This window comes from Babjeviella inositovora (genome assembly GCF_001661335.1).
Source record: "Babjeviella inositovora NRRL Y-12698 unplaced genomic scaffold BABINscaffold_8, whole genome shotgun sequence".
NCBI lineage: Eukaryota > Fungi > Ascomycota > Pichiomycetes > Serinales > Babjeviella > Babjeviella inositovora.
The window spans coordinates 188,887-202,990 of record NW_017566845.1 but is presented as its reverse complement, the minus strand read 5'-3'; the positions used below and the strand labels follow the sequence as shown (position 1 = coordinate 202,990).

Here is a 14,104-nt window from a genome sequence, read left to right as displayed (position 1 = left end):
TAAAGACTCTACACCGTATGTACTTACGGCTATATTAGCGATACGTACGCGGGTGCTATTGGCTACTGCCCCACTGAGAACCGGTCAGGAGGATAAAACTATCTTCTGACCCACTCTTCTTTGTTTACGTTTCCCAGATGTGTCTCCTTTAGGAAATATTCAGCCCTCTGACCAAATGTCATGTGATTATTATGCACTTAATTAAATACTCACCACGCCGCACCGATGTGTACAAGTCGTGGATGGCAACCGCCTGCGGATCTTACCCCTTCTAGCACTCCTTGCTTATGCATGCCGGAGTTGCAGATCAGACGGTCTCTTCACGCGTCGTACAGCCAAACTGCGTTTAGTCTGGGATCGAGATTTCACGCTAGCGAACGATAAACCATAAGATTGACCTGGCACGGCAGAGAGCACTGATCAGGAGGAAAAGAGTTGAATAAGAACGCTCTAGATATTGCATGTAACCGGTGTTTCAACATTGGAGCTGGCGATAAAACTGACTGATCTGTGAGAAATATTACGACGTAGCGTTTTTAAGCGAACCCGTCCGCGCTTATAGGAAAATGGCTGACAAGGGCTGCACGATTCCTTTACACGGCCGAAGAATAGTCGCCGCCGACCGTAACAGTTATATAGCGTATCTTTCATCATGAGAAAATCATAGCGTTTATTGTTTAGCGATTGTCTTTTCACCTTCTCTAGCGTTGAACCAAAACATTGCGTTCGAGAACCATGTGTAATCGGAGACGCTGGCCTTTCCTGAGAAATTCCTGAACGGCATCGTATAACCAGGCAACTCCTGAATGTTCCCACCTCTTACACGTTTGTACGGCAACTGATGCCTTTCAGATTACCTTTGGAGAAATTATGGTAGATTAGCCTGCTCGTGAGGTTACCGTTATGGGTTATGGCTAACTGACGGTCCCTTAAAACTAAGGTATAATATTAGCATCACAGGGGCCTCCCCCCTGTATTATACATACCCCAGAAGATTTTATCTTTAATTTTCCATTCGTTTCATGAAACGTGTACCAGGTGATTGATTCACGGCCTTGCTTAGCGGAAACAATCCCACCCTATGAATGTGTGTCGTCTATATACCGTATACGCGTCGTGATTTCCTCATCTGGCGTAGCAGAGGAGAGCCGCACTGCTCTAGGTCAAACCCAGGCGCGTGTACCTAGTTCCTATTATGCATGTACATTCCGAAGTGCGTTTTAGAATTCCCACATGGTGCAAGGGCCTCACTAATTTTTACAACATGCATGAACGGCCCACCATGTTAGTATCCCTTTGGCTCCTTACGGAATTTCCATGGACAACAGACGCGTCTCTCATCCAGATCTCTTGGGGTTCCAGAGACATGAACCCCAAAACTTTCCACAACTTCTACGATCTTTCTTTTGCCAACTCAAGCTTCATTTTTATATCACCCTACGGCACCCTTTCCCGACTTTCGCTTCTGTACTATAACCCAGGCCCTTCATTCTGCCCTTACAAACAGAACAACGTTCACAAAACCAAGACTCTTGTTGCTTACAAGCAGTCCTATATTAGCTTTGCCATCTGTTGTTTTGTCTGTGTTTACCCTCCTTAATTCTTCCCCTTCATGAAAGTGTCCATATTCACTGTGATCTTCGCGTTGATCACAGTCTCTACGCAGACTCCATACATCGGGTTTCCCTTTGACCAACAATTGCCCGATGTCGCACGTATCGGCATGCCCTACAGCTTCCAGCTCAGCAATATCACATTCCTCTCGAACTCCGATAACAACACGTTGAGCTACGCCATAAGCAACCAGCCTTCATGGCTAACGTTTGACGCGTCCAGCAAGGTGTTATCGGGCACACCCACCAGCACCGACGCACAAGCTGAAAACACATTCACCATCACAGGGACTGATTCCCAAGGCTCGCTCGCAGCTAACTACAGCCTCGTGGTATCCAATGCCGCCGCTCCCACGCTTGTCAACTCAACGGCGCTCTTTGACCAGTTGAAGGAAGGTAGGCTGACCAATGGGGTGAACGGTGTGGTGCTTCTTCCGGGAATACCTTTCTCCATCAAGTTCAACACGGCAGAAATCTTCAGCGCCTCTACTAACCCCATCATCGCGTACTACGGCCGTTCCGGCGACCACACCTCGCTTCCGCCATGGATCATCTTCACGACTTCTGATGACAACAGCGTGGCGACGTTCAGCGGTACTGCGCCCGAAGTTGCCTCGGCGATCGCACCATCTCAGTCCTACGGCTTTTCACTCATTGCGTCTGACTACAAAGGCTTTACCGGGATTCAGCTGGAGTTCTTCATCGTCGTGGGTGCCCACACTCTCTTCACCACCGTTGACGCGCCGATCGCCATCAACGGAACCGAGGGAGAGACCTTTACGGTCACCCTTCCGATGTCGCAGGTTTTTCAGAGTAATGGGAGTGACGCCAACGGTACTGCTATTATGGATTCTGACATCTCGCAGTTGACTCTCACGGGCGAGAACCCATCTTGGGTCGAGCTAGACTCGTCTGCTAGAACCCTCACCGGTACATTTGGAGACGTCTCGAACGCTACCCTGTTTGGTGTAGTTGTGTATGACAACTGGAATAATCAGGTCACGATACCATATGTGATCATGGCCACTAACAACTCTGTCTTTAATGAAACTTCCTTGCCCTCTGTGAATGCGACCAGACTGACCTTTTTTTCCTACGCTATTCCATCGGACATCTTCAGGGATGAGGCCGACACAAACGTGAGTGTGTCATACTCTGACTCCTGGTTATTGTACCACGCGCTGAATTTGACTTTTAACGGGATGGTTCCGCAGGACTTTGATAGCTCCGACATCACGATTACTGGTCAGAGAGGCACTTCCCTGGATTCCTTGACGTTCCAACTTAAGGGTGTAAACAATCAAGCCGTTACCTCTGCCACGTCCTCTGCCACATCCTCTGCCACCTCTGCCGCTGTTTCACCCACTTCTACCCCATCTGCGGCAATAGCTGCCTCTTCTAAAGGAAGCAACAAGACATTGGCAATCGCGCTTGGGGTGGCGATTCCGGTAGCCGCGATCATTATACTCGCGCTCATTCTCTTCCTCTGCTGCCGCAAGCGCAAGTCGAAGAAGGAAAACGTCGAGACCGGCACGATCTCCAAGCCAACCCCGATAGAACCAAAGGTTATCGTTCCTTTTAACGATAAGGAAGCCGATGATGGATCCATTAGCGAAAATCCCCAGCAGATGTCTACCCTTAATATGATGAAGTTAGACGGCTCCAATCGGAAAAACTCAGATTCCCAGTCATACTCCTCTTCTATCACCCACGTGGACCGCCACCGCGAGTCCAACTCTTCCGGCGAACTGTACTACGACGCTGTCGATGTGTCTGGCCCAAAACCCCAGCTCAGCACCGTTCCGCGCAACTCGTGGAGATCCCAGCAAAGAATGGAGTCCCGAGCGTCATACACGTCGATGGCGACGATCGAAACCGAGAACTTGTATTCTGTGCGCTTGGTCGACGATGACGTGAACGGCCCTAGCAACCGCAAGTCTGCCCAGACAATCCTCCAAACCAACAGGTCGTCCTTAGCGTCTGGCTTGGTTGCCGAATTGCCCCGCGACGAGTCTGGCAACTTTCAACGCCTAAACAGTAACGGTGATCTTGTGAGTGAATCAAGAAAAGGCGAGCTTGTGGCCGATCCTGCGGAGAAACCATCCGCCCGCAGTTCCACATTGGATATCCTCCAAGAGGAGGACCCAGGCCTTCCCCTTCCTAATTTCAGTGGCTCGACGGAAGAGCTCAAGGAAAGACTGAAGTCCCCGAGCTTGTCCGGTGTTTTCATCCCCAGCTCCATTGGTAAGCATGGGGAGTTGATCTGGTCCGCGTCGGGCGATCCTCCAAAGCTGGGCTCATCCTCGCCGAGGATGTTGGATCCAAACGTTTCGCTTGCGTCATCGTTGAAAAACACTCCTGTGAGTAACACCTATTCGCCACGCCTCCCTGTCGATTCGTCGTACGCTGCGTCCTCCGACTACACCAGACAGAGCGACAGCAACAACACCGCCGTGTCTAGCGCCAAGTTAGTGGACTTTCCAAACAAGAAGATCATCACTACCGTATCCAAGGATTTTGATAACTTGAGCGTGGAGGGTGAGATTGCCGATTCGTTCGACGACAGCAGCGAGCACAGCCATTAAGCAGCGCTGCGTTGAGTATTTTTTTTTTTACATTTTGGGTATAGTTTTGTCTTTTCGTTTTTTGGTGTTTAATTTTAATTGCTCTTAGATTCCTAGTTGCCGTATATCGCTTGTTGGTTCTCCTTGTACCTACTGCCGCTTAATACCTAACCTAAATGGAGTGACTCTCATACAAAGCACTTGCCCATGTGAACTACCATACTTTTCTAGTATAAACTCCCTACATTCATCAACGTCAAGATCTGTGTCCCCGAAGGTGAAAAGTTTACGCTTTTCTTTGAATACCGCCCCCTATGGTATACCTCGTGGATGCTCATAGCTATGAGAGAACACTTTTCATCTGTAAGATATACACAAGAAAAAGGGTAGCCGGCAGCCTTATATACTAAGGCAGATACGATACCAGGTATCCGCCTATCGGAGATAAGGGGATAATGATCACCAACGCCCGTCTAGTTAAACGATACCTCTACTACAATCCGGAATCATCAACTCCCCCAAAGGCTTCCCGATGAAATTAAACAGTTTATCGGGTATCTTACCTTTTCAAAGCCTGACCTTGACAATTCACCAGTTTCTCACTCGTCGTTGACACGTATGATCCCGCTTCATACTCGTGACATATGGCAGCACCATTAACACAAAGTCCAGCAAAACCGTTTGCCTCGGTCATCCTTGGATTAAATGTCTAGCTGTAATGTGGTAGGGACCAATACCTTATACAAAGAGGTCGATCCCTTTCTCATTTCTCCTCCATTCATTATGTAGCCAACCAGTATACTACGTAGGTATCCTACCTGGATAAAGATATACCACAAGCCCGCTACTAACTTACACAATAACGCGTTAGAAGCCCCGCATAGAAGTTTCCTGTACAAAACAGTGCATGCTTCACACATTAGCCGTTCTGCTAACAATGTCATTAACCGCCGGCTAGCAAAACATCAATATCCATACCGATCCACATTTCCATGGGTTCACGCCAATCCATATTTTCACACTCCAAAATACACAAGTCCAAAACAGTCGCTTTCAGGAGGAAATCACCAAGCCATCCACGCCTCCGCCTTGTTCCGCCGTACTGCAAGTGGACGTAACTAAAGCCACGTACCACCAATGGCCAAACCCTTGAAGTTTGCAAAGAGAACCAGGTCCGTGTTCTATTCCCTCTCGGGACTCGGGCTAACACTTTTGCTCCTAATTGCCTACGTCTACTCATCTGAACACGAAGCCCACTCCTCCGACGCGCCCGGATGCCGCGGGATTGGGATGTACCCATCGTACGCCCGGATCAAAGCCTTTGACAAGACCCACACACGATTTGCGTCCAAGTACTCTTTGTATTTGTACCGCGAACAGGGCAAGGACCGTATTCCGAACGAACTGAATACCGAAAACTACCTTAACGGGGTCCCGGTGTTGTTTATTCCCGGAAACGCCGGCACCTACAAGCAGGGACGCTCATTAGCCGCCGAGGCGTCATACTTGTACTACGATACGTATGAACCGCGCAAAGACGACCCATCGCTTAACCAAAATGCAAGAAACATGGACTTCTTCATGACCCATTTCAATGAGGACTTTACTGCATTCCACGGTAGAACCCTTTTAGACCAAGCGACGTATGTAAATGATGCCATTGGTTTCATTCTTTCGCTCTACAACACCACCGAAAACGCTCCAAAGTCAGTGATTGTTGTGGGTCATTCCATGGGGGGAATTGTCAGCCGCGTGATCTTCAGTTTGCCCAACTATGTGGAAGAATCGGTCAACACGGTGATCACCTTAGCCAGCCCTCACGCCGCTTCTCCCCTTACCTTTGACGGTGATTTGACCAAGATCTACAGTGCCACTGACAAGTTTTGGCGCTACGGATACTCTAACGAGTCGGCTGGCCCCGAAAGTGAATCGGTGCGGATGGTTGCTTGCCAGCGGCTAGCCAACGTATCTTTGATTTCCGTAACCGGCGGCATTTTAGACACCATCCTTCCGGCCGATTACACCTCGTTGGCGAACCTCGTGCCTCCTAGCAACGGCTTCACCGTGTTTACCACCGGGATTCCGGGCGTTTGGTCCCCTATCGACCATTTAGCGATTGTCTGGTGTGACCAGTTGCGGAAGAAGCTCGTGGCGGCGATGATGGAAATTGTTGATTACCGTTCCCCCCAGCGTACTTACCCTCTATCCACCAGAATGAAGGTGATGAGGCGCCACCTTATGTCTGGCTTTGAAGATTACGCCTCCCAGGACTACGCCGCTTTCTCAGGCAATGGCACTCCTGAGTTTGCGGTCAAATTACGTTTGGACAACAGCCACATCAGCGCTGCATCGCCTGGCGAGCGCGTGCTAAGAACTCCATCCTCAAAGCTCTCGGCCCGCGGCACCTCCCCCAAGATGAATCTCTTTCACATTCCGTCTGACGGCTCAAAATTTGAGTTTTCCATGCTCAGCTCGATCCCCATCCAGGACGTGAACTCGCTTGCATCCGGTAGAGGTATTTCGGTGTTGTTGTGCCGCAACGGAGACTCCCTTGCTCTGTCGAACCTCCCGTTCCTCGATTTCACAAAGGCAACTACCCAGAAGTACGTTGAGCTAGAATGTATTGATGTGTCATCCGACGCCCACAGTGTGCCTAGGTCGCTGGGTGATGCAGTCTTGTTGGCAGATTCCTCGATTGGAGGGGCGTTTTCGCCGTTCAACGCCTTTCAGTTTAACTCGAGCATCGTTTCGTCGTACGACGTGGTTGTTGTGGCTGAATCGCCGAACCAGGAGTCCTGGGACGCCTCGGATTTTCTCATTGCTGAACTAGCCTTGGAGAAATCCTGTCATATTGACACCGGTAAGGGCAGCCTTGTGTCTCTCATGGCCTACGGTGCGGATGTGTCCCTTCCAACTGGCAGACCGCTCGCCGTTAATATTGAAGTTCCTGGGGCTTGGAGTAGTCTACTTGCATATAGCATTGAGTTCAGAAACCTCAAACCATCAGAGAACGGGGAGGCCGCTCTCTTTGAGCCAACAGTCAGACAGTGGATTCCCGATACCCACGAAACAAAGTGGCATATTGCCCTCAGACGTAACAACACTCGGCCCGTTTCCATACATGGGGTGAGTCCCTTCGTTGCATTTGAGTCAAAGTCGAACCTGAACTCGTTGAACCTTCAACTTTGGAGCGACGCCATTTCAGACGAATCACCCATTGATGTTTACGTCTCTGTCGACTGGTGGAACAGCTTGCGGTTGCTAGTTTTACGGTTTCGATTGGTAATTGGGGCCTTCCCTGTGGGTATTGTGGGCATGGTGTTGATGTTTCAGTTTAGTGAGTTCAATAGGAACGATTCGTTCCCGACCTTCGGTGAAGGCCTCCTCAAGATTTGCGAATCGTTTGTATTGGTGCCGACTCTTTTGCTTTTGTCAGTTGCGACCCCATTATGCTCCATCGCCGCTATTCAGAAATTGGTGTGTTACTTCAATGTGGCAAGGTGGCTGGATATCAACGAAGTGGCCTACACTACGCATCTGTCCGGCTATCATTTGAATACCCTCTTTTTGGGGATCCAGGAGCGCCCTTTATTTTTCTTGGGACCCCTCTGTTATATTGTTTCGCTAGGGATTGTTGCTGCGCTATACCACTTGATTTTGGTGGTTTGTGCAGGCTTCGTTTGTTTGTGGGTTGCGGTGTATAAGACACTTTCCCGTTTCTACCCAGTTGAAAACATCGGGGCTGCATACGGCGATACCAAGCCAATCTCCCATTCGCCTCGCCGTATGATAGGTACGTTTTTGCTTTTGGCAGCGGTTCCATTCTACATTCCGTATCAATTGGCATACATCGTGTGCTGTGTGCTACAAATCGTTCTAACCTTGAGAGTGGCCTTCAATGCCAGTCAGATTTTAGTTTCAAAGCCCGAACATGGCACGTACCAGAACTTTTTGCATTACAACATCTCTCTCTTGATGTTAATGTTGCTAGTTCTTCCCGTCAACGTACCAGTATTGATCGTGTGGCTTCACAACCTTTCTGTTAGATGGAGCACGCCATTCACCTCGCACCATAACTTCATGGCTATCATGCCAATCGTGGTGATGGTAGAAAAACATATGACTCAGTCATTCATGAGCAAAGCCTCGGCCAGACTACCATCTGTGATTACGCAAACAGTCTTGGCATACATGGTATTTTTTGCTTTTACCTTTGGCGTTCGCCACGCCTTTTGGCTTCATCATCTTTTCAACTTCTTCTCTGGTTGGATGTTGGTGCTTTTGTACACCAATAACTTTAATTTCTCTGCGGTGCCGGAAGCGAAATGCAATGAAAACCAGTCGAAATTGCATTAAATAAAAGTTAAACGACATTTTTCAATCTCCAGTTGTAAATATGACCTGTATTATTTGGCCGATAGTTTTTATGAGCATTGTAATATTTAGGTACAGTAAAGTGATCAATATACAAGTCACGGCTAAGGGTTCTCGGCTAGAGAGATGGGCAGTATTGAATAAGAAATAAGGTGTATTCCATTGAAAGGTTTCGTGTGGGGTTCACGTTGTATGTGGGGCAGGAAAATTCAAGGTATGAATAGTCAGGAAAACAAACTCTTCATCAACATAATCACCTCCGTCGTAGGTCCGGATTCCGGCTATTTGATTGGCACGAGCCCACCAGGTGACTCTTTCATCTGGGCTGATTACCTCTACTCTATCGTTTGGAGGGGCGGTTTTTTCGTTCTGGCTACCCCCAAAAGTTGGATACGCCCTAAACGACTCATCATTGTCAAAATCTATCTTCTGGGGAGAGGTTCCAAGGAAAGTTCGCTGACCCGGAGAGGCGTTATAGCTTTGTCCTCTCGATTGTGTTCTAGCCAAGGTGGGAAGACTTTGCGGGGCAGATTCATTGTGGGAGGCAGACGCCCACATGGCCGATAGAGGTAAAGAAAGCACAACGATAAAAGTACCGAGAGGAGAGAGAATGAAGCTCAGGTTACTTCTAGCGTAGTCGACGATAGTAATGACGGAGGGAATGATCATTGTTTGACCGGACATGATAAAGAGAATGTGGAGACTGTCAAGTTGCTTTAACCCCAAGTACCTTCTGGTTCTAATGGCGAGTAGTAACTTTACCACTAACACCAAACTCATCACATTTACCGACGAAGCAAATAAGATAATCGGGGTATTCACAATCCATTTACTCATGGATCCCCACACCCCGGCGTTACTCCCGAAGGTGATGGAAATACTTCTGATACATGCCACGAGGTAAAACACGACAGTTGTGAGCCCTAACAAACCACAGGTCCCCATTAAGATTCTTGCTGCGAGTTGGTTGTTGTTGGACCGAAAAATCATACGAACCTGAAATACCAAGGACGCTTCGATAAACGCAATAAGCAATACTTGGAACACGTTCGAGGCTGCCGTGATATTGAACTGTGTGGTAGAGTTCTGGATGTATCCCGTAAACACTGCTGTCATATTAGCAGACCCACCGAGAAGGTAGGCTATGTATAATACCGATTGAACCAAAAAGCAGAGTAACGAAAGTTGGTTGAGGATAAAAATGGGCGTTTTGCGATTCTTGGAAACCAACCACAAGACAACAAAGGCCATGCCCCCAGCCCCAACCCTGGCACCGTAGGCAGCCATATACTTCATCTGTGCGTTAAAGAAATCATCGAGGTCTTCAAAAGTGATGGACTGCTCTTGGTTGGAGTAAGTATAGTAGCTTAGTACCTGCTGTCTGATAAGCTCCCCGTTGACTTCTGGGGAGAATGTGTTGGAAGACATTGATGAATGGGTAATCGAGACAAAATAAATAAGTTTTTTTTAAAAAAAGGAAAAAGGAAACAAGTTGTCAAAAAAAAGGAGGGAGGACGAGTGGGGTTGATATAAGAAATTTGGCACACTTTGGCGAATAGATCTTACTATTAGGTCAAGTTTTGAGGCCAGGAGCATACATGGGAGATGTGAAACACTTACCCCATATAAAAGAGTAATTGAATTTCAGTTAAGGGTTGGGAAAATAAAATATTCCAGAAAAGTGTGTCATGGAGTGATGCAGAACTGGAAAGTTTCCTCTTTGGGACTGTACAATTGCTTCGCCAGAGGTGCATCTTTAAAAACAAGTTTTGAGTAGCACTATTTCCGGACATATACACAAAATGAGCCGACCAAAAATCCACAGAGATTTCTCCGAATACCTCACGACCTGACTGCATTTTATTATCCCACCAGGGCCAAAGGTCTCTGCAACGTTGATCTGGGATGCCATTACAGCTGGAGGGCAGTTAAATCACTGCTAGTGTCAACCCTGTTGGCTTGAAATTTCGTAACTTTTCCACCTAATCATCATCAGAGTCGAGATCTGACTCATCCTCCCTCTTTTTGTTTCCTCCCTTGCCTTTCCCACCCTTACCCAGGTCCTTGTCTGTATTCTTGCCTTCGGCATCCTTAGAAATCGACAATGCGGTACTTCTCAACTTTGCGTCACTGACATCATACAACTTTTTGGCCTCTTCGATCTCCTTAGACATTTTCAACAACTCTTCAATACGCCCTACCTTGACCTCGTCGTTTCGGAACACGAACTTGAAGTCCTCGACCTTCATCTTACGAGATTTTGTGACCCCTAAACCACCAGCAACAGCATATTCGTGGGCTTTGTGGCAGGTGTCGACAAGAAACGTCTGGAGAATGTCATCAAGGGTATTCACGGTTTCAGGAAGAGGGTTGGGCACGTCACCAAACGCATAGAGAAGCGATTTCAACTCGTTGGCAAAAATTTGCTGCCGCTTTCTCTTTTGTGTGGACATATGTGAAATTTTGTGTACGATGTGGGAGATATAGAGAGCTTGTGTAGGAAAAACCGTGAAAGGGAGTCTGTGGGTTAAAACAAATGTTTTCAACTCAACTTTTGGCACCTCTGTTTTTGGTCACTGTAAATGTCCTGTATAAAAACAGTCATAACGGCATCGTGCATGTATTTGCACCTCTGGGCTCCAGAAAGACATAGACACAGGCTTGGATGTGATAGAAATACATATATTATAAAGTATAGTCATAAAAAAAACGATACATGGAGTCAATTCTACCTTTTTTTTAATCTTCCTCAAGTCTGATTTCCCAATCTTGGTATCCCTTAATCCTGATATTTCCCAATCTTGGTATCCCTTAATCCTGGTCCCGCTCTACAGTTTTCTCAGATTACATCCCTCCATTTTTCTACATCTCTACTCCTCATGCTTTGTCTAATCACTTTCGTGCTTGGCTGCGGCCAACCTATCAGTCCAGATCTTCTCGGCCTCGACAAGCGTGTTGATGTTGGCCTTCATCTTGTTCATGGTCTCGATGTACTCGTCATACTCGTCGGAGTCATGCACAATCCCACCACCAGCCTGTAAGTAGGCGACACCTTCCTTAACAACCATGGTTCTCAAAGCGATGCACGTGTCCATGGTCTTACCGTCGTAGGACCAGTGGCCAACAGCACCAGCGTAGACACCTCTCTTCTCACCCTCTCTTTCGCTGATAAGCTCCATGGCCTTGACCTTTGGCGCGCCGGAAACGGTCCCAGCAGGGAAAATCGATCTGAAGGCATCGAAGCGGGTCTTGTCGGCGCGCAAGGTCCCAGAAACCTCCGAAACCAAGTGCATCACGTGACTAAATCTTTCAATGGTCAATAAACGGTCGACAGAGGTGGTGACAGGGTCGCAAACACGGTTGATATCGTTACGGGCCAAGTCAACCAACATGACGTGCTCGGCTCTGTCCTTCAACGATGACAGCAACTGCTGGGCCAACTCGTCGTCCTCTTCACGGGTCTTACCGCGTGGCACGGTCCCGGCGATAGGGTGGGTGATGATTTTGTTCTTGATGTCGGACTTGACCAACAACTCAGGAGACGCACCGACAATCTGGAAGTCAAGGTAGTCGATGTAGAAGAGGTACGGTGATGGGTTGACGGTTCTCAAGTGGCGATAGATGTTGAACGCGTGCAAAGAGGTTGGTCTGGCGACGCGCTGGGAAGGCACGGCTTGGATGATGTCCCCCTTCAAGATGTGCTGCTTGAGGGTGGTGACGTGGTTCTCATACCCCTGCTGGCCAATGTTGGAGGTGAAGGTCTGGTTCTGCACAATGTCCGGCTGCGGTGGGTATGGCACCGGGCCCTGCTGCAACAACATACCCTCGATCTTGAGGATTTCGTTAGAAGCTGAGGAATACTTGGCTCTAACCGTGGCGTCGTCATCGGTGGCGGCGATGTGCACGTTGTTGATGATCTGAAATCTCAGGAAGACGTGGTCATACGCCACAATCATGTCGTAGAACATCAACGCGGCTTCCGGCAACTGCAAAATGTCTTTCAAGTCGCGCTTGGTGCGGGGCTCAAAGTACTTTATGCAGTCGTAGGACACATAGCCAATGGCTCCACCGCTCAATCTTGGGACTCCCGGCAACTCGGCCTGCCTGTACTGGTTCAACTCCGCCTCCAACAAGATCAACGGGTCGATTTCCGCGCCGTCAGTCGGACCGGTCTTGATGATCTTGCGTGGGTTAAAGCCCATGAACGAGTACCGGTCGACTTGGTCACCGTTCTTAGCACTTTCGAACAAAAAGGATGGCGTCTTCTTGTGCGATGCATCACCTGGTTTGGTCAACTTGAGGTACGCAATGTGCGGCGTGATATAGTCCGCGTTGAGGAAGGAGTAAATCGGATAGATGTTTGGGCGGGTGTCTACGGACTTTTGGGCATCCTTGTGGATGATATTGACAAGGTTGTCAATAGGTGGTTGGACCTACATGTTAGTCTTGCATTCTCGAGGTGGAGGGCTTTGTGAACGAGGTGAATGGAAAAACAGGAGGGAGTTGGCTCCCGGTTGGTTAAATTCACATTCATAGATAAGGCATCTTTCTCCTCGGTTCTAATAGCGGTACAATGTCACATACAGGCATAGTTGGTCTGGTGGACTAAACGGCAATATGAGATTCAGGTTTAGATTTTTCACACTGGTGACTAGGCGCAATTTTCCTTGGCGAGGCATGCTAGGCGTTGTATATATGGAGAAATGGCGAGAGCGGTGGGCACACGACTATGACTAACAGTTGCGTGCACGAAAAGTGATTGTAAGGTGACTGGTGGTGCACACGATAAACATATGGCAAAATTTGAGTAGGAAAAAGTGTACCACAAATTGCGGTTTAGCTGTATTTACGGACCTTTAGATGCCCTGGAGGGTATCTGGGAAAGCACAATGGCTACAGCCTGAAAACGAAAAAAAAAAAAAAAAACTGTTGTATGTACTGAGAACAAAAGAGTGGGTTAACAAAGGTTGTAAATTCAGGTATGGCAAAGGTGTATCGACACAGATGTAGCGCTAAGAAACTGCAGTATATATGCCCTAAGCTGGTGCTATTTATAAACTCGAGTATCCTTAATACGCACCCCTTTCAGCGGCAAGTGTTGTCTGACTATTAGTATTCGTAAATCAACTTGTAGGTACTGTAGTTGCAACCGCTAAAAACTATAAAGGTTTGGTTATGTCAGCCAGTATCTCCTAACACAGTCCCGTCACTCCATGTGGATCTGCCTATCTTGGCAGCCCATCAAGTGTTATCTATTTCTATGACGTCGCGGTTGTACCACGATACTCAGTATAGCCGAGGCTTCGCACAGGAACCGACAAATAAATGTAAGTTGATGATTTAAATCAACTTCCCGGTATCAGGCAGTAGTCTATATTATAAGCTTATCAACGAATTTTTCAGGGTAGAAAATACAATAACCCCTCATAGTTTCTCGTTTCGCGCTGTTGGTTTCTTTTTCGCATTGTGGAGTGTACTGCGTAAAGACAGCGAAAAACCGGGAGCAAAATTTACAGGAGACGGCGGCCGAGAAAATTTAAACGTAAACAGACA

The 14,104-nt window shown here is 47.9% G+C and overlaps 7 protein-coding genes across 7 annotated transcripts; 3 read left to right on the top strand and 4 right to left on the bottom strand.

The window, feature by feature from the left end:
- The first annotated feature begins 185 nt into the window (after nt 1-185).
- BABINDRAFT_147070 (uncharacterized protein) lies at nt 186-417 on the top strand. The gene has a single exon (XM_019127192.1). The coding sequence runs from the start codon at nt 226-228 to the stop codon at nt 382-384; it is 159 nt and encodes a 52-aa protein (XP_018984353.1). The 5' UTR covers nt 186-225; the 3' UTR covers nt 385-417.
- BABINDRAFT_147069 (uncharacterized protein) lies at nt 418-794 on the bottom strand. Its single transcript, XM_019127191.1, has one exon. The coding sequence runs from the start codon at nt 652-654 to the stop codon at nt 451-453; it is 204 nt and encodes a 67-aa protein (XP_018984352.1). The 5' UTR covers nt 655-794; the 3' UTR covers nt 418-450.
- A 609-nt stretch (nt 795-1,403) lies between these two features.
- Nucleotides 1,404-4,293, top strand: AXL2 (Axl2p). The gene has a single exon (XM_019129172.1). The coding sequence runs from the start codon at nt 1,613-1,615 to the stop codon at nt 4,196-4,198; it is 2,586 nt and encodes an 861-aa protein (XP_018984351.1). The 5' UTR covers nt 1,404-1,612; the 3' UTR covers nt 4,199-4,293.
- An 837-nt stretch (nt 4,294-5,130) lies between these two features.
- Nucleotides 5,131-8,590, top strand: BABINDRAFT_162094 (uncharacterized protein). The gene has a single exon (XM_019129171.1). The coding sequence runs from the start codon at nt 5,315-5,317 to the stop codon at nt 8,531-8,533; it is 3,219 nt and encodes a 1,072-aa protein (XP_018984350.1). The 5' UTR covers nt 5,131-5,314; the 3' UTR covers nt 8,534-8,590.
- Nucleotides 8,591-9,067: 477 nt separating this feature from the next.
- Nucleotides 9,068-9,886, bottom strand: STE2 (alpha-factor pheromone receptor; the record flags this gene model as incomplete). The annotated part of the gene is made up of 1 exon (XM_019131382.1): nt 9,068-9,886. A coding segment is annotated over one exon (819 nt), but the record flags the coding sequence as incomplete, so codon positions are not given.
- Nucleotides 9,887-10,611: 725 nt separating this feature from the next.
- TAF19 (Taf19p) lies at nt 10,612-10,998 on the bottom strand (the record flags this gene model as incomplete). Its single annotated transcript, XM_019131205.1, has 1 exon — nt 10,612-10,998. A coding segment is annotated over one exon (387 nt), but the record flags the coding sequence as incomplete, so codon positions are not given.
- Nucleotides 10,999-11,272: 274 nt separating this feature from the next.
- On the bottom strand, nt 11,273-13,179 carry TRP2 (anthranilate synthase). The gene has a single exon (XM_019129170.1). The coding sequence runs from the start codon at nt 12,751-12,753 to the stop codon at nt 11,440-11,442; it is 1,314 nt and encodes a 437-aa protein (XP_018984347.1). The 5' UTR covers nt 12,754-13,179; the 3' UTR covers nt 11,273-11,439.
- Between the last annotated feature and the right edge of the window lie 925 nt (nt 13,180-14,104).